Source organism: Gadus macrocephalus, chromosome 2, assembly GCF_031168955.1.
Source record: "Gadus macrocephalus chromosome 2, ASM3116895v1".
Taxonomy (NCBI): Eukaryota; Metazoa; Chordata; class Actinopteri; order Gadiformes; family Gadidae; genus Gadus; species Gadus macrocephalus.
This window is the reverse complement of record NC_082383.1, coordinates 2,234,383-2,260,072: the sequence shown is the minus strand read 5'-3', so window position 1 is coordinate 2,260,072 and position 25,690 is coordinate 2,234,383. Positions and strand designations below refer to the sequence as shown.

The 25,690-nt window shown below is 49.9% G+C and overlaps 3 protein-coding genes across 3 annotated transcripts in view; all 3 read left to right on the top strand.

Moving 5' to 3' along the window:
• ubtf (upstream binding transcription factor) overlaps nt 1-25,690 on the top strand; it is a 302,966-nt gene that overhangs the window by 29,193 nt on the left and 248,083 nt on the right. The gene's annotated exons all lie outside the window — the stretch shown is intronic.
• On the top strand, nt 701-10,135 carry hrob (homologous recombination factor with OB-fold). Its single transcript, XM_060070113.1, has 10 exons — nt 701-931; nt 1,058-1,108; nt 1,238-2,113; nt 2,585-2,668; nt 3,050-3,184; nt 4,029-4,137; nt 4,876-4,961; nt 6,965-7,114; nt 8,665-8,866; nt 9,600-10,135. The coding sequence occupies exons 1-10, from the start codon at nt 929-931 to the stop codon at nt 9,653-9,655; spliced, it is 1,752 nt and encodes a 583-aa protein (XP_059926096.1). The 5' UTR covers nt 701-928; the 3' UTR covers nt 9,656-10,135.
• asic2 (acid-sensing (proton-gated) ion channel 2) overlaps nt 11,012-25,690 on the top strand; it is a 259,822-nt gene continuing 245,143 nt past the window's right edge. The window contains exons 1-3 of the mRNA XM_060068249.1: nt 11,012-11,388; nt 12,469-12,589; nt 16,900-17,523. Coding sequence (XP_059924232.1) covers nt 12,515-12,589; nt 16,900-17,523 — 699 coding nt within the window. The 5' untranslated portion in view covers nt 11,012-11,388; nt 12,469-12,514. The remainder of the gene's footprint in view (nt 11,389-12,468; nt 12,590-16,899; nt 17,524-25,690) is intronic.

The following is a 25,690-nucleotide window of genomic DNA, read 5'->3' as shown; positions in this document are numbered from 1 at the left end:
GATAGTAATAATGATAATAATGTGGTATTAGCGAAGGAACTGTGTCATTCAAATGGAACAGTAAACAAGGTCATCTTTGCGGTTTACTTATAGTTATTTATTACAGTTTAAGTATCATAATTCTTAGTTTGGAGCGCTTTTGAAGACCCCAAGGACACAATGCATGAAAGAAAATATTAAGAAGTCAATAGGTTGCTTTAAGAGGAAGAGGATACACGGTGAAATGGCAAAAACAGTCGCAAGGAAAACGGGAAGTAAATGTTGATAAGAGAAACTGGTTTCTGCAATCTGACCTGTTTTCAGAAGGGATATGTAAAATAAATATATAAGCTCCGATCTGAATACATAGCTGTTATACTCACGCTGTCTTGCAACAGTTGTATTTGGGTTCAGATACACGCACGTAAAAAATATGCATTAGTAGTCCTACAATTCTCTAGGCGTCTCTTTTCCAAGTGGAGACTGGTTTAATGACCTACTGTGTCAAAACTGTTTTCCACGCAACTCCAACAGTGGTTATTATTAGATATGCCTGCAAGCTGATACGCCGATGCTGTCCTGTCCAGATCAGACAACTAGAGGGGGGTGTTCAGGCTCCACTGCGAGGATGTCCTGTCCAGATATGACCACTAGATGGCGGTGTTGTTCAGGCTCCACTGCGAGGCTGACAAACGTCAGGCGGGGTGGGGCCAGACCCGGAAGCGCGTTAGTAAACAGTGCGTACGTCAGCACGTTGAGCTCAAACGCAGCGGCGCCAAGGCTAAACTTTTCACGATGCATCTCGATGATGGCTCGATTTCCTTTCTTTTGTTGTCAAGTAAGACAGCGGGGTGGTATTGATGTTATGAGATAATCAATGGATTGCGTTTATCCCCTGCCACCATTGAAGATGATTAGATAAAAGTTTCAGTTTCACCAAATCCCAGCAATGGTAAGCAAATCGGAGAAAACTAATTCAGTGGCTAATTGCAAGAAAACTGTGCATATTGATTCAAAGTGTAAGTTTATGTCATAGAGTAATTCTCAACCTTTTCGTGTTGTAATTGCTCTATTTCAGACCTGCAATCGAAACGGATTGTTCAGCATTGGCGATGACTTTGACGATGAGGTGATTCACACAAGACGTTCACACCTGATGGCAATACAGTCTTCATTATTCCGGTAGTCCCTAACATTGTGTTCCTTAATTGCATTGTTAAAAACCTGTTTTAACGCGTGTGCGTGTGCGTGTGCGCAGGACCTGTTCGAGGCAGAGTGGGCTGCCCCAGCAGTGCCAGCCTGCGTGTCCGCTCCCGTTCCATCCTCTGCACTGAGCGCCTCTACTCCAGGTGGCCAGGACAACGCTTCCCCCCACCGGACACTCAAAGCCCTGAATAAGGACACAGGCGGCCCCACGCAGACGGCTGCCACAGACACTGTCCGTCCGGGCTTGAGGCAGATCTCCTCCGTTCCAGAACCTTCCTCGTCCTCTGCACAGCACGCCTGTCCGGACGTGGCCGCCCAGCTGAGGCCCCCAGCAGGCGACGGGCCCCAGAAGGCCTCTGACGTCCAGGATGAGTTTGAGGACTGGGACGTGGACCTCGCGGACCTGGATGAGAGCGTCCACCAGGCGGGCCCGGGGGTCCAGAACCAGAAGGCGTTAGCCCCCCCCACCGCCGGGGAGCTCATATCCTCGGCCAATAGGCTCCGCCCCCCGAACCACGGGCGGACACACCCTGAATCCCGGACGCCGTACCGAGGGTCTGGCGGTGTCTCGCCGTCGCCACGCCGACCGCCGCACTGCGTGCCGTCGGGCCCCCCGGGGCCCCGCCCCTCTTTAGGCCCCGCCCCTCCCTGGATCCCCGTGGTGTTCAACGTCCCCAGCAGCCCCTCCCCCCGGGCAACGAGAGGCTCTCACCACCCCCCATCGCAGAGGCCGTGGACCACGCCCGGGGGGGGCCCCGCGCCCCCCCCCGTGTACAGCCCCCGGCCCCTGAGCACGCCGGTGCTGACCAACCACCTGGTCCGGCTGGTGTCGGCCGCCAACAACCCCCCCAGGAAGAGGCCTCGCTCCGGGGCCCAGCCCCCCAGCGCCCGGCGCTTCCCCGGGCCCGCGGGGCTGCTGCCCCAGCAGGTCGGTCCCACGGTCCCTCCCTCCCCTCTGGTTAACATGAGATCAGATGGGGTTTGTTTATCGATGTTTAATCGGGGAAAACGGGGATTTAACCGACAGGATGACCAATATACCAAGACGGTCAAGCAGAGGTACAGCAGGGCTTTGTGACGGCTGGTTTTTATTTTTTCCCGGTTTGGCAATAAAGGTGTCATAGCAGAAGAACAGGACCTTAATAGTATGAAAAAACAACAACAACAACGTTTGAATAAAGTGGGGAAGAATATGTCAATGTATGCACAGAGTACCAGCAAAAGTAGAATCTGTCGTCCTTCACCTGGAGGTTATTGACCAATTGGAATATAGCCTGATGATGTTTGCTCTGTTTTTAGCGTAACAATGTCACATGACTGTTGTCACATGGGGGCGAGGTGGGTGTGATCATCACCACCAGGGATAACAACACGTCACCTCCCCCCTGCCCCCCCCCAGTCCCTGAACCAGAGCCTGGATGACATCGTGGTGTCGGTCCCTCAAACCCCCGCCCACGGCGCTGTGGCCCGCCTGCCAAGCCAGGTACCGCAGCCTCGCTACACCCATAGCCATACTCCACGCACGCACGCACGCACGCACGCACGCACGTCAAATGAGACAGCCAGTGCCCCTAAAGTAAATATTAGATCCACGACACACACATCAACAGGAGACAGATGGAGCTGGATAAACTTCAACGCTTTCGTTGCTGCAGGTGAGATTCTAAAGAGCGATAGAGGAACTAATCAGAGATTAATCCAAACTGTGTCATACAGAGGCAGGCAGTCATTTCACAGAGCATTTCCCTCGCTAATAGCTAGCGTATGGCGAAGGCGCTTCTAACCCAATTACACTGAATTGACGTCTCTTTGAAATCCAGCCTCCGGCACCCTTTAATCCCCCTCCACCTCACGTTGCCTCCAGTGTTCCGGATCCCAGTCAGAGGAGGAGGAGTTCACCAGTGGGCCCTGGGGGGCCATGAAGGCAGACATGGGGTTGGACGAGAGGAACGCCACGTGTTTCCTGCACTCGTACAGCGTTGTCATGGTGCTGCGGAAGGTAAGCCGGTTCCCAGCTCTTCATCTCCTGGCTCATGCAGGTAGGAGTTGAAGTGAGCGCGCCTGATTGCGTCCGCAAGGCGCTTAGCATGGATCCCATCTTGGATCCATGCCATCGTTATTCAGGATGAAAATAAATGTAATCCCGTAAATGTATTTTTGCCCGTTAAGAGTTTTCCCCCCTGGCAGGCAGCGTTCCTTCGCTGCATTTGTCTATTGATTAGTTGACGGATTGTTTATACTGTTTGTAGCGATGGCTGTGATTGACCCCCAGCGCTGGCATCAAACGCCGCCACAGCGCGTTTGGAGATTGCGGTGTTCGTCCGACGCCAACCATGGAATGGGAATCTTCTGCAACGTCGAGTGACGCTTGACTTTGTGGGTCCCCCTCCATCACCAAGGGGGCCAATAGGGCGAGAGAAGAGTATGTTCTGGTTCCTGATTGGCCCAATGGGGTCATCCTCCTTCATCGAGGGGGCCAATAGGGCGGGGCCAGAGTATGTTCTGGTTCCTTATTGGTTCTAGAGGGTGACCCTCCTTTACCAAGGGGGCCAATAGGAAGAGGCCTGAGTATGTTCTGGTTCCTTATTTGTTCTTTTGGGTGACCCTCTTTTACCAAGGGGGCCAATAGGAAGAGGCCTGAGTATGTTCTGGTTCCTGATTTGTTCAATGTTGTGGTTCCTGATTGGTTCAAAGGTTCAAAGTTGTGCTTCCTGATTTAGTTAACTGGTTAAATGTTGTGGTTCCTGATTGGTTCAATAGGGCGAGGCCCGAATATGTTGAGGTTCCTGATTGTCTCGATGGTCCAATGTCCTGGTCCCTGATTGGTTCTCCGCTCTCCCCAGGCGGCGTTGAGGCAGCTGGCCCAGAACAAGGTGCCCAACATGGCGGTGCAGCTGAAGAGCATCATGCACACGCACGCGGACGCCAAGGCCGTGTTCAGAGACCCCACAGGTAGAACGCCTTTCTCCTCCTCTTCACTCTCCAGAAACACCAATCCTTGAGACGTTTAGAGTGGAATGGCTAATTAACAACGGTGTGAAACGACAGGTTATTTAATTATACATAGTTTGTTTTGTTTTTCGTCATGTCAAGACAAGACAAGCGGGGTATGATGTCCATAATTGGAGTTGCATTGTGGTCCCTAAAATGGCAATTATGGCGTAGCCTGCACTTATCACACTCTTAGAGCTGAGGCAATCTTCCTGCTTCAGCCGACCGTATCGGGCGAATTTACATTTTCTTTTTAGTGTCTCAACAACCTCGTTGTCTTTATTGTTCTCTTCTTTCGATATGTCAAGCATTTTTTTTATTTTTATTAAATCAATAAGTCAGAGATAGGGAGAGAGACCACCCACCCCTGCGAGAACACGCCGCATGCCATCGGGCAATTTCTCAACCCTCAGTGACGTGTGTGTGTGTGTGTGTGTGTGTGTGTGTGTGTGTGTGTGTGTGTGTGTGTGTGTGTGTGTGTGTGTGTGTGTGTGTGTGTGTGTGTGTGTGTGTGTGTGTGTGTGTGTGTGTGTGTGTGCCAACTATACCCTTACCTTACATTTCCCTTCACATCTTCCTCTCTCTCTTCTTTTGCATTTGAAATTCAAAGAAGCTGTAATGCAGAAAGACTCTCCCTTCACTGCCTGCTCCCTCGCACAAACAATCACATTGTGTGTGTGTGCGTGTGCGTGTGCCCAGGTGAGATCGCGGGCACGGTGCACCGGCGCCTCCTGGAGGACCGACTGGGCGAGCTGAAGGCGGGGGCGGTGCTGCTGCTCAAACAGGCAAGAGGGCTCCCCCCCCACAGGGCTCCGCCCACAAGGCTCTGCCCACAAGGCTCCGCCCACACGGCTCCCCCCACACGGCTCTGCCCACAAGGCTCCCCCCACAAGGCTCTGCCCACAAGGCTCCGCCCACAAGGCTCCGCCCACAAGGCTCCCCCCACAAGGCTCCGCCCACACGGCTCCCCCCACACGGCTCCCCCCACAAGGCTCCGCCCACAAGGCTCCGCCCACGCCCCCCCATCGCCCCATCGCCCCATCGCCCCATCGCCCCATCGCCCTTACTCACAGCTCATTGGATCCCCGTGAGGGAGAATTGACACACACATATCATTTGTTGACACACACACACACACACACACACACACACACACACACACACACACACACACACACACACACACACACACACACACACATCAAGGACACAGTGTACCGATTTATTTCAGAAAAAGAGTCATCAATAAGAGCATAGAACATCATAGAAAATGTTGAAACTAAAATACAAAGAAACGATAGCAGCAGTACCAGAGAGACGGTCGGGATGGGGAATACGGAAGTTAGAAATGCGAAATTAATAATGACGTGCAAATGTGTGAACTAGAATGAATGCATTAAGGTGCGAACACACCAAGCGCGTACCTCGCGTACCATGTACGTGCGTAACGCAGCGAAAATGTTGCTTGACCATTTTGTGTCAAAAATGGTCAGATACGCGCGTACGCATACGCGCGTAGATGAGACCGCCCAAAACTCCCCCCCCCCCCCCCCCAGCCTGTGGCTGCGCTGGATTTAGGAGTCCGAGGAAGGAAACCCAAACGCCACCGTGTTTGGATGGATGATAGAGCTTGGATCGGGTTAGATTAAATAATCTCGGATATAAATAACAATAATCGGGTTAAATAACTTCACATGGTGTGTCTGGTGTGTTTCCAGCATTCGTAGTGTTGATCAGCAGAGATATAGTCCGCCAAGACGTTGAGGTTGCTTAGTAACCAGAGACTCTGTCCATGCAAGTGAACGGAGCGTTCCCTCTTTGTCATAACTATCAAACCAAACATCCTTCACATTCACCGAGCGAACATTATGAGAGTAAAATGCACATTTCTCGCTAAAAATGTTTCCATAAAAGCATTTAATGGCGTAACTATGTTACTATTTCCACACAGAATAAAGAAAGATGTCGGCCGTATGCTTCTGTCCAAGCTCACTACTCTCTGCCAGTGACGTCGGGTCAAGCTCAACGCTGATTGGCTATTGCGGCGCGTATGAGCGTAAAAAGTTCAATTTTTTGAACTCCTCGCGTACATGTACGCGCGTATATACACGCGCGTATATGTGCGCGCGTACATGTACGCGCGTATATACACGCGCGTATATGTGCGCGCGTGTATGTACGCGCCTCATACGCCCCTACAGCGAGTAAAATGTTGCTTGGTACGCATGATACGCGTGTACGCACCTCATACGCGTGTAAACCAATGCTTCCCTATGGAAAAATTGCCGATTTTATACGCGTGGTACGCAGGTGACGCTTTTGGTGTGGCCGTACCTTTAGATCCACGACACACGGATCATCACGCGAGAGATGGAGCTGGAGGAACTGCCAGGTTTAGGGTGCTTGCCGGTGAGAATCGAGAGATTATCTAAAGAGCTAGAGCTGAACAAATCGGAAATTATTCTAAGATGTGTCATACGCAGTCATTTCACCGATTATTTAACCCGCTAATGGTGACGGCGGTTCTAAACCAATTACACTGAAATGACGGCTCTTTTAAATCTAACGTACAGCACCTTTAATCCCCCTCTACCTAGCGTTGCCTCCAGCGTGCCGGCTCCCAGTCTGAGAGAGATGGGGTTGACCAGTGGGCCCCGGGGGGGGGGGGGGGCATGAAGGCAGACATGGCATTGGGGCGGGTGCGGGGGTCCGCTGTGCTGTGCTTCCCCTCCTCCACTCGTTTGATCCCCCCCACCCCCCCTTTTTATTTTTTTTGGACTACTCCCAGGTGGGTGTGTTCTCGCCCTCCCACCGTAACCATTACCTGAACGTCACGCCCAGTAACCTGCTGAAGATCTACCCCCCGGATGGAGAGGGCAGCTCCTCCACCTCCTTCTCCTCCTCCTCCGTCACCCCGTACCTCCCTCCTCTGATGCAGGTGAGTCACGCACACGCACGCACACACCCATGCACAGGTGAACGCTGTGTTGTGAAGGAACAAGACACCTGTCTGTGTACATTGTATATAACATTTATGTTTAGGGCATTAAGCAGATGCTTAATGCCCTTTGAAAGCGACTTTCCAATAATTAGTCAGAAGAAAGAGAAACGACAATATATCGCTGTCGGTACAGTAAGGATGTTAGTAGAACAAAGAGCCAAGCAGTAACAATTGTAGGATTAACCCATTTCCCCTATACAACAATGATAGCTCGGATAAGACGCTGCACAATGCTCAGTTCTTAAGTGCAAGGACGTACGTCCAACATACATTAAGTTCGTTCATTAAGTGCCCAGTGTTTCCCATACATAGACCATTGTGTGGCGCGGCGCCACAGAATCAACATCGAGCGCCACGAATGGATTCTGTCTTTTTTTTTTTTTTTTTTTTTTTTTATATATATTTGTTATTATTATTTTTTTTTTTTAATAACGCGATTTGGAAATCTAAAAATCGTTCCGTCCATTCATCTCTGCATAGCACCCTGTCATTCTCACACACACACACACACACACACACACACACACACACACACACACACACACACACACACACACACACACACACACACACACACACACACACACACACACACACACACACACACACACACACACACACACACACACACACACACACACACACACACACACACACACACACACACACACACGGAGCGAGAACGACGATGCTAACACATGAACCCACCGATCTCACCCGTCGCTTAGCAACCGGACACGCTGGGGTTGTTAAGTTACCGGACTACTGTAACTACTACGGAGTGATAATAACAAAGACGTGAATCAGGCAATAAATCCAATTTCCTTGACAGCGGTAATGTTCGGTGTGCATTAAAGTACAGACGGAGTGGACCAATTGCGAACTACTGCAGCTGCTCCAAGTTAAACCCCAAACTAATCGGAATAAGTATTTATAGCGGACTACACCACCTATTCTATTCTGCATTGAATTCTATTCCGAACCGATTGAGGCGTATATATATGATACTTTTCTATTCCGATTGAGCTGTTCTTCCACATCTATGCCGCACCACACATTGGTCCTTGGTCTGTGGGAAACTCTGCCGACTCTTCCAAGGTCTTTATTTTTTCTTTGTTTGGATCAGCCTTTCGACGTGTTACTTTGTTCCGTGCCCCTTCTCGTTGTGGTGTCTGATGAAAGAACCCCAGCCAGGGCTGTACACAGTGAGTCGGAGGCAGAGCGGGAGAGAGATAAGCAGAGTTACGAAAGAGGAGGCTGCTGGCGCGGCTCGAATCTGATCGGTTAACCGGTATTAACCGGTATTAACCGGTTAATGAGGCTCGGTGGTCGGTCAAGAATAGTTTACATTTTCGCCACCCCTAGTGACTATTGCAGGGAGGGAAGTTTAGCGGCAGGATCAAACGAATCCCTCCTCAGAATCCCTCTGAGGAGGGGTTCAACCACGCCGACCCCTAAAGACCGCCCCGGCGGGTGCTGTGATCCAGGAGCCCGCCTGCCCGTCCACCTCGGCCCCTTGGGGCCCCGTCTCCTCCATGCAGCTGGAGCTGGAGGACGACGACGACGAAGACGAGGACGATGAGGAGGTGCGCCAGCGAGGGGTCGCCCCAGGGACCCGCTCGGAGGAGGTTCCCCCCGGCACGGAGCTCCAGGGAGGCCCGCAGGACCCGGTCTGGGACGGGGGCGGAGGTGGGTGAGGGACAGGGGGGAGGTGGGTGAGGGACGGGGGGAGGTGGGTGAGGGACGGGGGGAGGTGGGTGAGGGACAGGGGGGGAGGTGGGTGAGGGGGGGGGCGGAGGTGGGTGAGGGGGGGGGAGGTGGGTGAGGGGGGGGGGGGGAGGGTGAGGGACGGGGGGAGGTGGGTGCGTCTGGGTCTGTGTGTGTCTGAACTGTCTGTCTGCTTCTGAGAGACTGGTGTGTGTGACTGAACGGTCAGTCTGTCTGGGAAGAGAGAAACGTGTGTGTGTGTGTGTGTGTGTGTGTGTCTTTCTGTCGGTCTTCTGAGAGACTGTGTTTGTGTGTCTGAGTGAGTTTGTGTGCCTCAGTGTGTGTGCGATAAGATACTGTTGTTCTGTCTGTCTGACTACATGTATGTGGGTTTGAAGAGAGAGACATGTTTTTGTGTCTTTCTGAATGTGTGTGTGTGGGGGTCTTCTACTAGACTGTGTTTTTGTGTGTCTGAGTGAGTTTGTGTGTCTCTGTGCGATAAGAGACTGTTGTTCTGTCTGACTTTATGTACAGTATGTGTGTTTGAAGAGAGAGGTGTGTGTGTGTGTGTGTGTGTGTGTGTGTGTGTGTGTGTGTGTGTGTGTGTGTGTGTGTGTGTGTGTGTGTGTGTGTGTGTGTGTGTGTGTGTGTGTGTGTGTGTGTGTGTGGAGACAGTTTATTTAGCCTTAACCCCCTGGTTGGCTCTGCTCCACAGACGATGACCTGAATGAGCTCCTGGGAGACTTACTGGAGGACCGCTCCAGCCTGTGACCCCAGGACCGACCCCAGACGCCCTCTCCTCCAGACGGGGAACACTACTTCTGTTTTACTGCTTTATTTCGTTCTGTAAAGAGAAAAGAAACCTTTATTTTCAAAGTATGTGTGTGTGTGTGTGTGTGTGTGTGTGTGTGTGTGTGTGTGTGTGTGTGGTTTCAAAATATCATTGTTGTACACGGTTCGGTATAAATCATTTGTTGACCCACACGCACTCTGTCATTGGTTAAAATGTCTAATGGCTAAGCAGCCTCGCTGATTGCAGAAGCACTTTTCCTCTCGCAGCGAGGTCACGTGGAGTGACACATTCAGCGGAGTAAGCAAATCACACGGCTGCTCTGGATTCAACTACAGTGTTTTGCTTCCAGTGGCAGAGTGCAGTGAGCTTTCACCTCTCCCACTGCTACCCTTGGTTGTCCTGAATCCATCTCTATGTCATGTGTACCACAGCATTTTCTTTTTATAAAGAACAGTTTAAATGCATATTTTGTTTATGTTTATTGCAATTACTGATCGGCCGCGTAGCTGCAGGGTGTTTTCCGCACCAGCAGGTGGCAGTATCTCCCCTGATAGTCAATACTGTTGATCCTATAGGTGCGCTTCTCAGTTTTATCCTATAGATTCGTTCCTCGGTGTTTTTTTTTTTTTTAATTGGAACCTGCTAATCGCACAGCAGTTAAAACAGAATTAACTGTAATGATTAATGTCAGTGGCTTAGTTCTTAGTTACTGTTCCCGTCACACTAGAATAATTTCTACTTCAAATCAAATTGTTTTCACGGATTACCAGCTGGGCCAAGTATTGCGCTGGTGTTATGTCTTTTATTGAAAGTGATCCATACATTAATCAGTTTTAATTGCTCATTAATTAAAAGCAACCACCAGAAGCCCGGGTTGCATGAAGAGTGTTGCGTTTGCCCTGCATGGAGCGTGTGAGTGAGATTGGCATTAAAAACGCTGATCTCAGCGATGTGTGCAGTGGGAAACAGCCAAAGAAGCAGAACATGCTCATGTATAATGTAACATGTTGAACATTGCACAGTTCATATAACAGTTCACCCTATGTCATATGCCTAATAGTAGTAACCCGCAAAGCCTTTAATACACAGCTGCTGTCAGAAATGAGGCAGTGCAATTAGCACCCATTAGGCATGTCCATCCATTGAGACCACTAATCCACGACGCACTCACCATTACCATTAAAGTGGAATAGACTAATAGGCTTAATTAATATATACATTAACATCTACATTTGGGAGAGTCCGCGTGCGTGAGCGTACGTGCACCAGAGGGAGGGAGTTAGCTAGGATGTAGGCAACATACTACAACCATTTGTTTTGGTATTTAAATGTTAAATGCGGTTATTAGCGGAAACTCAGATAAATCTTGAGTTGCATGTAGAGGGCAACACTAGCCATAAAGAAAACTTGTTTTATTTGTGGTTTGTGTTGCCCCGTTCATGCATAGTATTAACTACAGCTCCCCTTCTAGTCGGGAGAGCATCATTACTTTCTAATAGGGAAGTAGTTGAACCGGTCACTTTGTGATGTTTGTTCCAGCTGCATGTCACCATCTTCTGCAGGAGGCGACCCGTGGCGTAGCACCTGGTGACGTAACACCTGGCCGCGTGCTGATGCTGCTGGGAGTTGAACTCAAAAGTTCAACCGGCTCCGCGTCGACTGAATAACCGCGTTTAGACTCTCTCTACAGGGATGCCACAACACAACGGATGTAAGTACACGACCGATAAGTTTGCTGACTCAAAAAGTAAAGCAATGCCACTTTGGTATATTTTTAGGTATATTTAAAGTCACACACGACGCGAATAAGCGATGCTAACTTTATGCTTATGCTAACCTTTCTAAAGTGCATTTTCTGGACAGTTGTAGTTGTAGGATATTAGAACAAATGACCTAGTAATCGTGTGTGTGTGTGTGTGTGTGTGTGTGTGTGTGTGTGTGTGTGTGTGTGTGTGTGTGTGTGTGTGTGTGTGTGTGTGTGTGTGTGTGTGTGTGTGTGTGTGTGTGTGTGTGTGTGATACAATAAGTGCAGGTGTACTAAGGAAAAATTGCCTGCCGTTTCATACAGATAATTAATTGCCAAAATGTCCTACATAGTGTATCATTTTCCACATGCTACATCTTCATGAGACGCCCAGGGGACAAACGCTTTTTTGTAGTAGCACCGACTGTTTCACCAAAGCTTGATACATGGGTGGCCTTCTGAATATATAAAGAAGACATTTATAGTAAATATATAATAAATGTGATACAAGTCACGTGTCAAACGTATTAAAACACCACAACTATCAAACTCAAAACGCACTTACACAATTTTGTACACTAACATCATACTGCCAGCGATGGAGTTGAGGTGTGATGAAGTGAATATTCATTCCAGTGAACAGCAACATGTCTAGAAGTGCTGTCTGTGTGACACTATAGAGGTTTAATGTTTGATGAGGTGCAGCACCTTACACGGGTTTAACTACTTATGATTGTAAGTAAAGCTAAAAACATTCTCCGTACTCATCTGTGTTCATATTTGAACCTTGTTCTGTTGCTTGTTTGCTTGATCGACTAAATTCGCTTCCCCTACTGCTGATTGTTCCATCACTTTGTAAAAGGCTTTCAACAGGGCTCGCTCTGGGCCAGATTGATCTGCAGAGAGAGAAACAGAATTTGAGATTGCAAGATCAGAATGCTCTCCCGATGCTAATTTGGATAATTGACATCTTCCTCGAAAATAATGGAAGATCCAACTTCATTACCACCTTACTCGAGCTCAGGTCCAATTTCTCTTGCCTTCCAGGAGTTCATGGATTGGGTCCTCCACCCTGCTGTGAGGTCTCAACTGGATGATGTTATTAACGGAACGACAAAAGATCTTGTGTATCCGTTCTGCACACATAGCCCTCCATCAAATCCACGGGGTAAGTCAAACTGCAATAAATGTGATCAGGCTTAACAGGAGAATCAAGTAATTAGGGTCTCAGCCGGAAAGGAACCAGGTACTAGCCAGCTCCCTTGTTTACTTGTATTCGCTCTCTGGCCGGATTGACCTCCCAAAGATGGCGGCGTCGTTGACGTGCGATCCAAAGGCCACTGTGGCATCTGTATTTCTGTCTACAGTCTGGGCAGGGTGAGGTACTTCCTGCTGGGACCCGGGCCAGGAGGTTGACCTACATACAGAGCGTCGAGCTCTGACCTGAATCAGCAGCATGGGGGACATGAGTGGCCGTGTGGAGCTGGCGCTTCATGTTCTGGGAGCGCCAGGAGGCCAGATGATGGCGTGACGGAGGAGGTGGTGCAGGGTTTGGAGCGCCGAATATGTTTCATATGTGGTTGAACAATAATTACCGCATTCAAGGGTGTAACGAAAAAAGGCAACAATTACGTACATAAAAATGTATGTGTGTGTGGGGGGGGTTCATAAATGAGTTTGTTATCTTCCTCTTTCAAGTTGCACATGAGAATAGACAAGCTGGCCTGAAGTTATATTATGTTATTAATAGTTTTTAATTGTTATATTGTCTGGGTCTTATTACACACATGTATTATGCATGTATTATTACATTAGCTTTCTACGTGATGGATGTAGCGTTTAATATTAAACACTATTGCACTACAGTAGGGTTGCACCATCCTAGATTAAGTATGTGATTAATATTAATAAGCAGCGCTAATAGAAAACACAGGTTTTTTACTTACGCTATTTCTGGAGTCTAACTCAATTGCAAAACATGATGTTGTGCTTGTCTATATGGCCAGTTCTAAACAGTCACATCCCAACCAAATCATTAGCTATTAAATATGTATGTATAATTTTCCATTAAGAGCTGTAAGTGAACTCGACAAGTAGAAAAATAAAACTGCTCTGTCCATCCAGGTTTCAGGCAGCCTTGCTCGGTTTAAAAACAGATCTTTCCAATCTCATTTCAATCTAATTTCCTGCACATCACAGCGTTTCCACTCCCTTCCCCCCCCCCCCCCGCCTTTGAACCTTTTCCTAGCGGGCCCTCCTTCTTTTGCCCACTTAATCACCTCTCACATGCATTACTAGTTAGCGTATCCCGCGATACATCCTTGTTATCAAACAAGGGCCCATGAATAACATTTTCTAGTGGTGGCACAAACCTCTTCTGTTTTCCACAAATTTAGAACTCTTTTTTTGTCGTACCAGAAGTGGATCAGAAAGCCAGAGTTCCTCAACACAGCACTTTCGCAATATTGTATTTTTTTAATCTATATTCCAATAGAACATGTGTTTTAACCAACACATGTGGGGGGGGGGGGGGGGGGGATGTCTGGTGTGTGTGTGTGCTGTGCCGTGGTTGGTTTAAGCTGAGCCTCTCCTGTTCCTAGTCGACTGATTGGACCTTGGGGCTGACTCTGAGTGAGGCTGAACACCTGTTGCCCATTGAGTAATCAATGTGCACCTGCCGTCTCCTAACACACTTGAGGAGCTCTCCTGCATGGTAACATAGGGCACCAGCGTCATGTACCGTTGTCTGCAAGCCGTATGTGAAAAGCGAGGGTCGCATTTCCCCAGATGCTACCATTTAGCCATTTACCTTTTGCATGCACACCTAGCACCACACTACAAACAACCACGCACCACAGTTTAATACACTCCATTTATTTACAAACATGCTAGATAATTCACACATGCATGTGTTTGTCAACTACCCTTCTTCCTGTCCGTCCGGCAAACTGGTCCATGGGGAACGTGTGCCGCATGGGAACCAGGGCTTTATTTTCTGTTCCGGGACAGTTCATTTGGTTTGCTAATGGCGGGGGTGGTGAGGTAGCGTTTGTACTTTGAGTGTCGTTATGGTTGGTGTGATTTATTTATCAAAGGCTGTGTTGTATGTGTATATATTGGTATGCATCGTTTGATGAACATATAGTGTTGGGGCTATTGTTTTGTGGTGTTTGAGTGATCATGTGATATTGATGTGTCACCTATCCCAGTGGTTTCTCCCAATCAGCCCTGATTGGTAGGCCTATTTAATGGGGAGACATGGGAGGGGAAAAAGGTCGGGCATTTGACATGCAACAGCTTGCCGAGAGGCTGTATTCTTTTGTGTCATCTTTTTATACTTTTTGGGCACTGTAAATAAACCGGCACCGTTTTTGCAACCTTCAACTCTCTGAGCCGACTCCTGCTTTTTGACCAACTGACTCCTTGGTTGCGTCCCGTCCCGCATGTGAGTTGGGGGTTCAATACCTCTTTCTCACACCGTACTAAAAACTGAAAGTGTGTGTGAGTGTTTCTCTTTTATTTGTTTACTGCCACCGATGCGACCTACAAAATCAATTTCACACATAATAAAAAGTCGCAGACGCACCGTTTTGGTGACAGTCAGTCCCGCGCCCTGTAAACAGAGCGCTGCTGACTAATGGAAAGGATGTCTTTGAATGGCACGCTTCTGCTGCTCGCGCTGTTTGATTATAGTGTGCACATGGCTAGAGGCTCTCTCACACACACACACACACACACACACACACTGCTCGGAGCCTCACGCATCAGTGTGTTCATGTGCTCGGCCTGACATCGCAGTGCTGCCTGTTCCCCGCACGCTGAGCCGCGGCTAGCATCACGGCTAACCGGGAGACCATGTGATTCTCTCTCTCTCTCTCTCTCTCTCTCTCTCTCTCTCTCTCTCTCACCAAACCGCTGTCAGCCGTTACGTCCTTCTTCTGGAACGTGACCCTCCTCCCTCCCCTCCCCTCCCACCCCTTCTCCCTGTTTAACCCCTGCCGTCTTATCTCCCCCGCTAACCTCCCCCCTCCCTCCCTCCCTCGTTGGGGGGGAGCCACAGCGCGCGCGTGCACAGGGGGGGGTCTCCGAGATGTTCAGCGCGCACAGAACCCGCTTCAGTGGCTTGGGAGCGGAACAGGAGAGGAGTGTGTTGTTTAGCCCGGTCCGCCCACTGGTCCCTCTCTCACTCTCTCTCACACACACGCGCTCCCTCTCTCCCCCTCCCTCCCGCTCTGCCCCCTCGCTCTCGCTCTCTCTCTCCCTGTAACCCTCTCCCTCTCCGTCAGCCGGAGAGCGCGCCGTCTCTGCGCGTCCTGCTGTTGTTCCGCGGCTGCCACAGACACGCTGGGAAGAGGGACGGGGGAAGGCAGATGGTTCTTCTGACCGGGGACGACACACGGGAGGAGCTGTGAAACGGCGTGCGAGGACAGCCTGGCGCTGAACGCCAACGTCTCTCTCTCTCTCTCTCACTCTCGCTCTCTCGTTCCCCTCTCTCTTGTATCCCCTCCCTCACTCCTTCTCTCCATCCTCGCTCTGTCTGACTCTCGCTCTCTCTCTCTCTCTCTTGCTCTCTCGTTTCCTGACTTTTGCGCACACACACACACACGGGCACGCACGCACGCACGCTGTCAGCCTTGCGCTTAGGCACCGGTTGGATGTCCTCTTCTTAAGCTGAACCAGAGGTACTTGTGCTTGTTAATTGGGCAACGATGGTGTGTGTGTGTCATTGTGTAGCTGTGTGTGTGTGATTGTGCAGCGGTTAGCGATGTGTATTTTGACTCTGAAGTTGGGGGTCTCTGGACAGATGCGTCTCTGATTTGGGTGACAGCTTTACAAACCGCTCGCTGGCTCTTCGCGCCACAGCTCATTTAACCTTGGTGGAGATGTGTTTTTATTTAAATCTTTTGCAGCCAAAAAACGAACTGCCAGCGAAATCAACAGGGGACGGGAGGGTGGAAGTGTGTGTGTGTGTGTGTGTGTGTGTCACAGAGCCACGGGCATGCTGGCATTCACAGTAACTGCTCAAGGATTGAGATGAGAGTGAGGCTTGGGGAAAGCCAGCGCACACTTTCTGCTCCTCTCTCCGTTTCCTGTGTAGTGACTGAGGATGGGAGTCTTTTCCAGCGTGTTTCGGAGCCGCCTGGGAAGAACGGATTTGGCTGTTGTTGTTGTTGTTTGTTGTCTGTTTCCCAACCGCCGGTGGTTTCGGGTAACACTCCGTGGTGGGCGTCTCTCTCTCTCGCCCTCTCTCTCTCTCGCCCTCTCTCTCTCTCTCTCTCTCTCGCCCTCTCGCCCTCTCTCTCTCTCTCTCTCTCGCCCTCTCCCTCTCTCTCTCTCTGTGTCTCGCAACTTTCTGTTTCAACTTCCCCCTCGCGTCCGACTCTCCGCCCTCCCCCGGAGCTCTGTGTGTCCCGTCCCCCCCCCTGCTGTCACGTCGTGGGGGACGCTAACCACCTCTTCCCTGCCGTGTCCCCCCAGGTGAGAGAGTACGCTGGGGCCGTCCCTCCCCGAGGGGACCGGGCTCCCACCATGGACCTGAAGGAGAGCTGCGGCAGCGAGGGCAGCGGCGAGAGCTCCAGCCTGCAGCCCACCTCCTGGCAGGCCTTCGCCCACAGCAGCACGCTGCACGGCCTGCGCTTCCTCTTCCCCTACGGCCGGCCCGGGGCCCGGCGGCTGCTCTGGGGCGCCGCCCTGCTGGCCTGCCTGGGGCTGCTGGCGCTGGAGAGCGCCGAGAGGCTGGCCTACTTCCTCTCGTACCCGCACGTCACCAGCGTGGACGCGGTGGTGTCGGGCAGCCTGGTGTTCCCCGCCGTCACCGTGTGCAACCTCAACGCCTACCGCTTCACCCGGCTGACGCGCAACGACCTGTACCACGCCGGGGAGCTGCTGGCCCTGCTCGACGTGCACCTGGACATCCCCCAGCCCCAGCTGGCGGAGCCCGAGGTGCTGGCCTTCCTCCAGGAGAGGGCCAACTTCACGGCGTACCGGCCCAAGACCTTCAGCATGAAGGAGTTCTCGGAGCGGGTGGGCCACGACCTCAAGGAGATGATGCTGTACTGCCGCTACCAGGGACAGGAGTGCGGCCCCCGGGACTTCAAAACCGTGAGTGCAGCAGTGCCTGGGTTTCGCTCGAGGGTCGGCGACGGCGTGTTTTGCCCGTGTGTACACGTATGTGCCTCCGCGTAAAGGCTGGCTGCGGTCGGCGTGATGTCATTTCATGTGTCATGGTGGAGCTCAACACTTGGTGCCCAGGAGGGGCTCCGCGCGATCTCTCCGTCGAGACGATGTGAAGATTAAACCAAAGGTTCCTGCAAAGGCTGTTGACTTTAAGCTGCTCTGATGCAAAGCCGTGTCTACTCATGGCTTGTTGATGTTAACCGTTGGATCGTTACCGATTGCATGTTGCGTTCCGTTGCATGGCTCTTATCCTCGCTATCTTTGTTGTTTATTGGGAATGGGTTAACCTAACGATTGTCAGTGCTTGGCACTTCCTGTACCGACAGCAATATATTGTTTCTCTTCCTTCTGACAAATGTACTTATTATAAGTCACTTGGGACAAAATGCTCTTGGCGATTCAGCTGCTCTGTTATTACTTTCAGTTATTAATTATGAGTTATTATGTCTGGTAATTGAGAGACCAACTAACAGTCCAGTCGCCAAGTTCTTTTTTGGGATTATCAATTGCATAACATGCTTCTTTTGCTTGTCATGCTAGACACTTGCGCACCGTCAGAGTGATGGTAGTATCACAGTATTAGTATGCACGGCTGAATCCCACCACCTAAAGAAGTGCCCTTTGTTGTACGCTACAACGCCTCACATTCATGATGCCTTGTTTCCGTGGCCAATTATTTCTAGCTCACACCCGAGGCGAGAATGATTGCTTGCTACCTCAAGGTAGTGTCTAGCCTGCACTTTAAACAAACTTGTTGTGCACTCTCATCATCTTCATTTGCCAAAGTCCATCTGTGAAATTGTGAAGAGGACACTTGGCAAATGTATGAGTTAAAGATGAATATTATACTATCACTAGTTGGCGAGAGGAGGAGACTACATTTTGGAAACGCAACAATATTACCTAATCAATTTCTCAATCAATGCTGTTTGGTTACCTCTAACTTTGTGTTGTTACCCAGAGTAGCAGAGGCCTACAACTTTAGTACACGCCTGTGCTCAGAGAAGGACTGAAGACGCTGCCAATGAGATTCTCAGTATCGCTGTTTGCTTGTTAAACACGACAGAGTTGTACACACCAGGCCAGGCTATCAGCGCTCTGATGTATTGTGTGAATGGAGCAGTGACACGAACGGCGATGGTACTCCGCGGCCTCTCTCATCCGCCAGCTCCTCAGCTGAGGTGTGGAGAGAGAATCTGGGGCTGCTTTGACGTTAACCATGGCTAATGCTCCCTTCTGATCATTTATTTACTTTTTCGCTCAGAGCTTTATTTTCGCCCTGGGTTTGCAAACTGCGCTCGCATGGCCTGAGATCAAATGTGATTCGATGAACATATACGATGTTTGAGACGGTCTCAGTTTTTGGAGGAAATCCCTGCGATTCCCTGTGAAACCAAGAAGCCCTTTAGCGTCCCCGATCCCGACAGATTTGATCCTCATTGAAAACATTTAATTTATTGAGACCGAGCTGTCTGATGGCCAGGTACACTTGTACTGAATTGTATACGGTTCCGATCTCCCCTTCTTGGAGTTTTTCCAAGGCTGTACTGTTCGTAACGGGAACCGACTCAATCAGCACGGCGGTTTGTCTGGTACCGACAGAGTGGGGCGAGGCCGACGAGTTCAGACGAGTACTCCCTTTCAGAGTAGCTTTATCCTCAACCCTTTCAGGTATATACATCTAGTGTGATATCTGGTACTTGAGCAGCGCTGCATTGTCCTTACTTCTTTCCAGTACCTTCCACACTAACCAGAGGTTTTGTACCTTCCACTGACTCGTTTTCATCTCGTGGAAGGAACTACAAAGCCGGCACTCGCAGCTCTCTGGTCCAGTTCTTCCTGTGCTCCACACAGGAAGAACTTCCTCCCTAGCCGTACTGGTTCCCACTGGACAGCTGTCTGGCGCGTCTTCCCTCACGTCCTGCCCCGCGCTGCCATCAAAGATAATCTGGCCGACAGAACGTCTTCTGGAAGGCATCATCATCCTCTTTGTCCTCCGCCCGTTCCCCACACCTCCTCCCTACAGCCCCCCCTCCATCCTCCCTCTCACCCACCCCTCCCCCCCCGGTGAGTCTTCCGACGTGCCCCCTCTTGAACCTCTCCCCCGTGTTGCTCCCTCTCTCTCTGCTCCTCTCTCGCTCCTGCTCTGTCTCTCTCTCTCTCTCTCTCTCTCTCTCTCTCTCTCTCTCTCTCTCTCTCTCTCTCTCTCTCTCTCTCTCTCTCTCTCTCTCTCTCTCTCTCTCTCTCTCTCTCTGCATCTCTCTCTCTTGCTGCATCTCTCTCTCTCTGGCTGCACCTCTCGTATCTCCAGCGCTTGGGTGATGTTGCATACACATGGATTTCCCCCCACACCACCACGACCACCACCCCTATCAGCACCACCAACCTCGCCACCTTCATCATCAACACCTTCATCACCACCACCATGACCGACAGACATATCTCTCACTCACACCCACAAAGGGTCTCTTGGCACCACATTAGCATGTCATCTCTGGAAAAAAAGCCTCAGTGTTCTCAGTGAACTTTGAGTGACACTGGGCTGAAGATCCAAGGGCGGTATCTGGGACAGTCGGTGGGGGGGGGGGGGGTGTCTTCGGGATGGGACTGATGAGGCGGAGGCAGAGGGCGACTCCAACATGCTGGAGAGCCGACCACACATGAGGATCATGGTGTGATTTGGAGTTGTTCCGAGACCGATACCATTATTGGAAATCCCTCCGATACTGCCTAAAATGCTGTATGGATTATGGGCGAGTCTATGCGCCGATCTGATACTAGCTCACTTACTACACAGGCAAAGAATATCAGCAAGTGAACCGACTATACGTTGCTGTCATCGTTGGAGAACCCTTCAATGAGAACAAGTGCTGTTAGTAGTTACAATGCTAGATGCTGTATCTGTATATACTCAGCATCGGCCCATACTCAAGTTCAGGGATCGGAATTGGCATCGGGAAGGAAGAACTGGTATGGGAACATCTCTAGTGGGATCGTGGGGCTTCAGTCAGATACTCAGAGTGGCGTTCGCCCCAATAGCCGATGGAAAGTCGGTTTGCCCATTAGCAGCGGCTTGCAGCGTGCTGCGCGGCGCCTATATTGTCTGAGATATGTTTATTACATCGTCTCTGTGTAACGACCCCAAACACAAGCTCGTTTCTGTTTCACTCACGCTTCATAATGCAGTGTCTGCCGCGACGTTCATGTGCCATCATCACAGAGGAAACAGGAAACCGATTGTGTTGGATAAATAAAGTCGGTTCACGGAGATGGAGAAATGTGTGTGTGTGTGTGTGTAATAATAGCTGTGTGTGATATGCTCCATTCGCCACACACTCGTTCCCCCTCTGCCTCCTCTCTCTCTCTCTCCCTTTCCACCGTCTCTTTCTCTCATGGCCTCACCAAACACATCTCGCTCGCTCTCGTTCTTGCTCACTCTCTCTCTCTCTCGTTCTCTCTCTCGTGCCCTCTCTGCTCTTTCTTGTGGTCTCTCGTGGTCTCTCCCCTGTTCTCTCTTTCTCTTTCTCTCTCTCTTTCTCTCTCTCTCTCTCTCTCTCTCTCTCTCTCTCTCTCTCTCTCTCGTCCCCTCTGAGTGTGATTACCACCTTAATTAAACACTAAGTGATCATCCTGACAGGCTACATCAGTGTCTGCCACAGTGGATCAGACAGCACCGGGGCTAAAGGCCGTGCAGCTGCTCTGGGCCGCCGCCGCCGCACGCCACCGCACGCGCTCAGACCCAAATGAGAGCAATGACGGCGTCCACACCCGCAGCCCCCGTCTCACTCACAGGCACGCTCATTAACGCTCAGGTCCGTGCGTTCGACCGGGCCGCCGGTGGGAGGGCCACAGCGTGATGCGGCCCCGTGTACACCGATAGCCAATTAGCAGCTCCTCTCGTCGGTTAGCGCGCCGCGGAGGCTAGCTGGCAAGGCCCCGCCCGCTGGCCTCGGAGCCAACTCCGACACGGTGTCGTCCGCCCCGGAGGGAAGGCTAGTAAAAGGTGTGAGACTCTTTTTATGGTCTTTGGTTTTTATGAACTTTGCGTTTTATCGACATAAAGGAGAGGCGTGCATTCATTTTCATTTGACGGCCCCCCCAACCCTAATAAGAAGGATGTCGTTGCGTGGCTGCGGGGTTATTAATATTATTTTTATTATTATTATTGCCTCACTTGGCGTTATCACGACCTCCCTTTAGGGGGCTCTATAGGGGCTCTTTTCCAAAGGGCATCCGTGGTGATTCTGCCGTCGGAGTGACGCCCTGGCCTGGCCCGAAGAGGCACCCGACACGCGGCTCAGAGAGAGCCAATCCGGAGCTGCTCGGTGTGTGTGTGGGGGGGGGGGCTCCTGGAGGTTAGAACGCTGCGGGGATTGAGCCGTTGGGGGGGGGGGGGCGGGGGGGGGGAGTGGAGTGGAGTAGAGTAGAGTGGGGCGCTGGACAGGGACGGGGTGGGGGCAGAGATGGGGGGCGAGGAGAGAAAGGCAGATAAGAAAATGGATCCCTGGCGGTTAGTGAGTGATGGATGGGGGAGGAGGGGGGGACAGACATGAGCAGCAGAACTCGGCACTGGGGGGGGGGGAGACGCCCTCATGTCCGCGAGGAGAACAACGAACGAGGGAGAAGGATTGCTTAAAATAGTTGTGCAGTTAGAGCTGGCACGCTATATTTCTGTCGAGATTTCCTGATTTACTGTGACTGTATACAGCTATCGTTATTTTGCAGACTCTTTTATCCGGTGATTTCAGTTCTGAAAGGAACAGGTCGCGGTTTGGGCCGGCATACAGGTTGGTGCGTGTGTGTGGTCCATCGGGAATCGAACCCAGTGCCTTTCAGCTAGAAATTAAACTAGGAGCCCATTTTCTCCAAACAAAGTTTACCCCTGTCCACCGACATTAAATACCGTTGGGGGGGGGGGGGTTGGTTTCACTGATGCTGGCAGATGATTGGTTTCACTGAACCGTTTGGGAAATCATCCTTGGAAAAAGGGGAAGGCACTTACGGAAGCACTTGCTGATTCTAAGCTAGTGGACAATGCAACCACAGTTGGGACTCCATACAACGGCCTGTCTATATTGTGTGTTGTTCTCAGGTCTATTGAGAGTGATGCAATGTGCGTGTCTTTTCTTCCAAACCGGAATGTTGTCCGGCCTTGAGCAAGTGGTTCGTCTGGGGTTGTGCTGTCGTGTTTTCGAGGGGAGCTCTGATTCCTCAGCCCACGGTGTTTCTGAACAGATAATGACTGTAATTACAAACTGTGAGATTGGCCCTTGTTGGCGGCCTTTAGCAGTTAATGCTCCCAGCCTTTTACACGGAAACAGAAATTGGCAGCTTTCTGCAACATCTTGTTAATAAGCAACACTAGACTCTTTGTCCTTCTGGGAAGAAAATAACCCATATTGCGAACTTGAGGCAGTTAATTGTGCTATTTAGTCAAATCCGTTCAAAGCAAAAGGTTGTTTATGTGAGAATTTTAAGAATAAGGTACACAAAAAATAATCAGAGAACCCGTCTAGGCGGTGTTACTGAAAAAGCATAAAGCTCCGATATCACTGATTTATGAGTTAATTAGGTGATCATTGAGGTGTTATCGCGGGGGCTTTTGATCTGTTTTCAGTGTTGCGTGTTTACGTGTGTGTGTTCGTATCTCGTCGTCTTTCAGTCTCCATCTCTTCAGCTACGTTGGGTTTCACAACATGGGCGCCTGCCGCAGCATGGTCCCATTCAGTAGTGCGCCGCCGTAGCTCGCGGCCCTAGTAATCATCTTTCGCGGTAGCGGGTCATTGTCGTGTGTTTGACATGTGTTCTGTGACACATGCGGATAATGACTATAAACAAGTCATCAACCCAGCGCGACAAGCTGCCATTATCACATTACTATGGAGTCATTTGCGAAAGTCTATTATCCAGCGCTAATTACAGAGGATGTGGAGAGGGGTAATTAACGGCCAGGTAGGGGGGTAGCATATTGCTTGAGGATGCTTACAGTTCCACTGATGCTGTTGGGGTGGTGGGGGGTGGTCGGGGATCAAACAAACACTATTTCCTACTGGGAAGCCCAAACCTCATCTGTCACGCTGTCCAAAAATGATAAGCCATATTATTGAGAAATGACTCAATTATTATTAATACATTAATCTACTAGAGTAATTGTTCATGTCTAAAATGTGCTTCTTGTGTTAATTGAATGCGTATGGGAAAAAAAATGGGAACAAGGGCATTCATGTATGAACTGTGTTCTTTATGTCTCGTTAGTCTATAAATCTTGATCAGCCTTTTTCGTGATTTTCGCCATCCTAGAAGTGGGATCTGCTGTCCTCGTGTCTCTTGGGGTCTATCTGACGGCGTTCATCCTTTCTGTTGCTGTAGCATACAGCCTATAGTTCTAATATAAACAGCAGCGTTGTTGTTGCTCTCTACGCCTCCAGCATTATTCATTGATGGGCTCCTCTCCCGCGCGGAGAAGGTGTGATCGTCATTAACATCCGGAGGTCTGTGGCAATAATGAGCCTGGCATTCTGTGCCCTCCCTGACCTCCGTTATGATGAGGGAAGAATCAGAGACGGGCATGTTTGCAAATGTTCAGATCTGCCAATGTTCATATTTTTTTTGGTCATTTTAAATGACTGTTTTTCGGATCCTGTTTAAATTGTTAGAATTTCTTGGTTCACCTTCATTTATTATCTCTTCTATTCCATCCTCGATAATATAACAGGACACAACATTTTCCATGGAGCATTATATAAAAACGTTGCATAAAGTATCCTTCTGTGGCACAGGATAATAAGAAGGCTAACGAGCTCGTGGCTGATTCAGGTTATTTTTATGTCGAGCCCAAGCTTCTGCTAGGACTTCTGAACATTGAACTTTGCCAAACTGACGCTGATTAATTTGTCATTAATCTGAGTTCTGTTGCAGATGCGATTACACGTTAAATTATGTTATATCGTTCTTTTAGAGCTAAGTTAGCTAGCGAACCTTTACTCCTGGCAGTGTTTGTGGGCGGAGCTAGGGACTGGGGATCAACAGCGGTGGAGGAGGTTACAAGGTACACCCAGTGGTGTAGTCTACGTGATACGCAGGTATACGCCGTATGCCCACTAGGAACGCACCAGGATTTGCGTATACCCACTTAAAAATGTGCACGGATACGTATCAATCGTCTTGTGACAGATCTTTCACTTCTGTGTTTATTTTTCGCAAATACCGGTTGGGTATAACTGCGATAAAATACTTTAAGCAGGGGAAGTTATCTCCTACATTCACCATTCATAAAATCCCCCCTTCGCGCTCTGCCCTGTCTCTGTTACGAAGCGCGAAGCTGCCCCTGCATCTCTGCACGTTAGTTGGCGGGCCGAGCCCCTCCTTCTCGCGTGTGCATGCGTGCGTGCGTGCGCTTGTGTGTGTGTGTGTCCAGTCCTCCCATATTAATGTGTAAACCACATAATAAGTAGTCAACAGAAGACAATGTTTTAATCCCACTTTATATCTCCTTGTTACTTTTAGATGAGAACCCCTGGCCAGCCTTTCAGACTGGGTGTCAGGCTAGGGAATTTAAAAACAGGCACCCTTGGTTAGAGTGGAGGGGAAAAGAGTTAGGTAAATGTCAGCCAACATATAGTTGGTATACACAATTGAAATTCATAATGTTAATCACTATGCAAATGAGAGTATAGCTAATTCATGGTCATTTTTAAGGTGCAGTAATTTCACACTTTTACACTATTCAATTACTGTATGGTATGTTAGATAACAAAAGTAAGAGCTCAAATTAGAGCAATTGAAAAAGTGAAACATTAGTCTCCTGTCATCTCCTTCTCATGCACTGGTTAGCCATGGTTGTAAAGAGTTCATTAAATTATTCTGAGTAGATTTTGTCCTTGTTTAGCATGTGCTATTGCTACTATAGATATACAAAGGACAACTCGTCATTTTTGTGTTCTATTTGTTCATACTGTTATTAAAACTGATAAACCTACTCAGCTTTCCATGATTGTTGATAATCGTTATACTCTTAAATCAGCGGGTTGTAGACCCCTGCGTTGGTGAGTGTGGTGCGACACCCCATAAGCGCCACACACGTACACGTACC

Bases quoted from the DNA above. Each gene is read 5' to 3' on its own strand.
- hrob (XM_060070113.1), top strand. The intron at 1,109-1,237 runs GTGATTCACACA...GCGTGTGCGCAG, and splicing joins GCGATGACTTTGACGATGAG to GACCTGTTCGAGGCAGAGTG. The intron at 7,115-8,664 runs GTGAGTCACGCA...GCTGTGATCCAG, and splicing joins ACCTCCCTCCTCTGATGCAG to GAGCCCGCCTGCCCGTCCAC.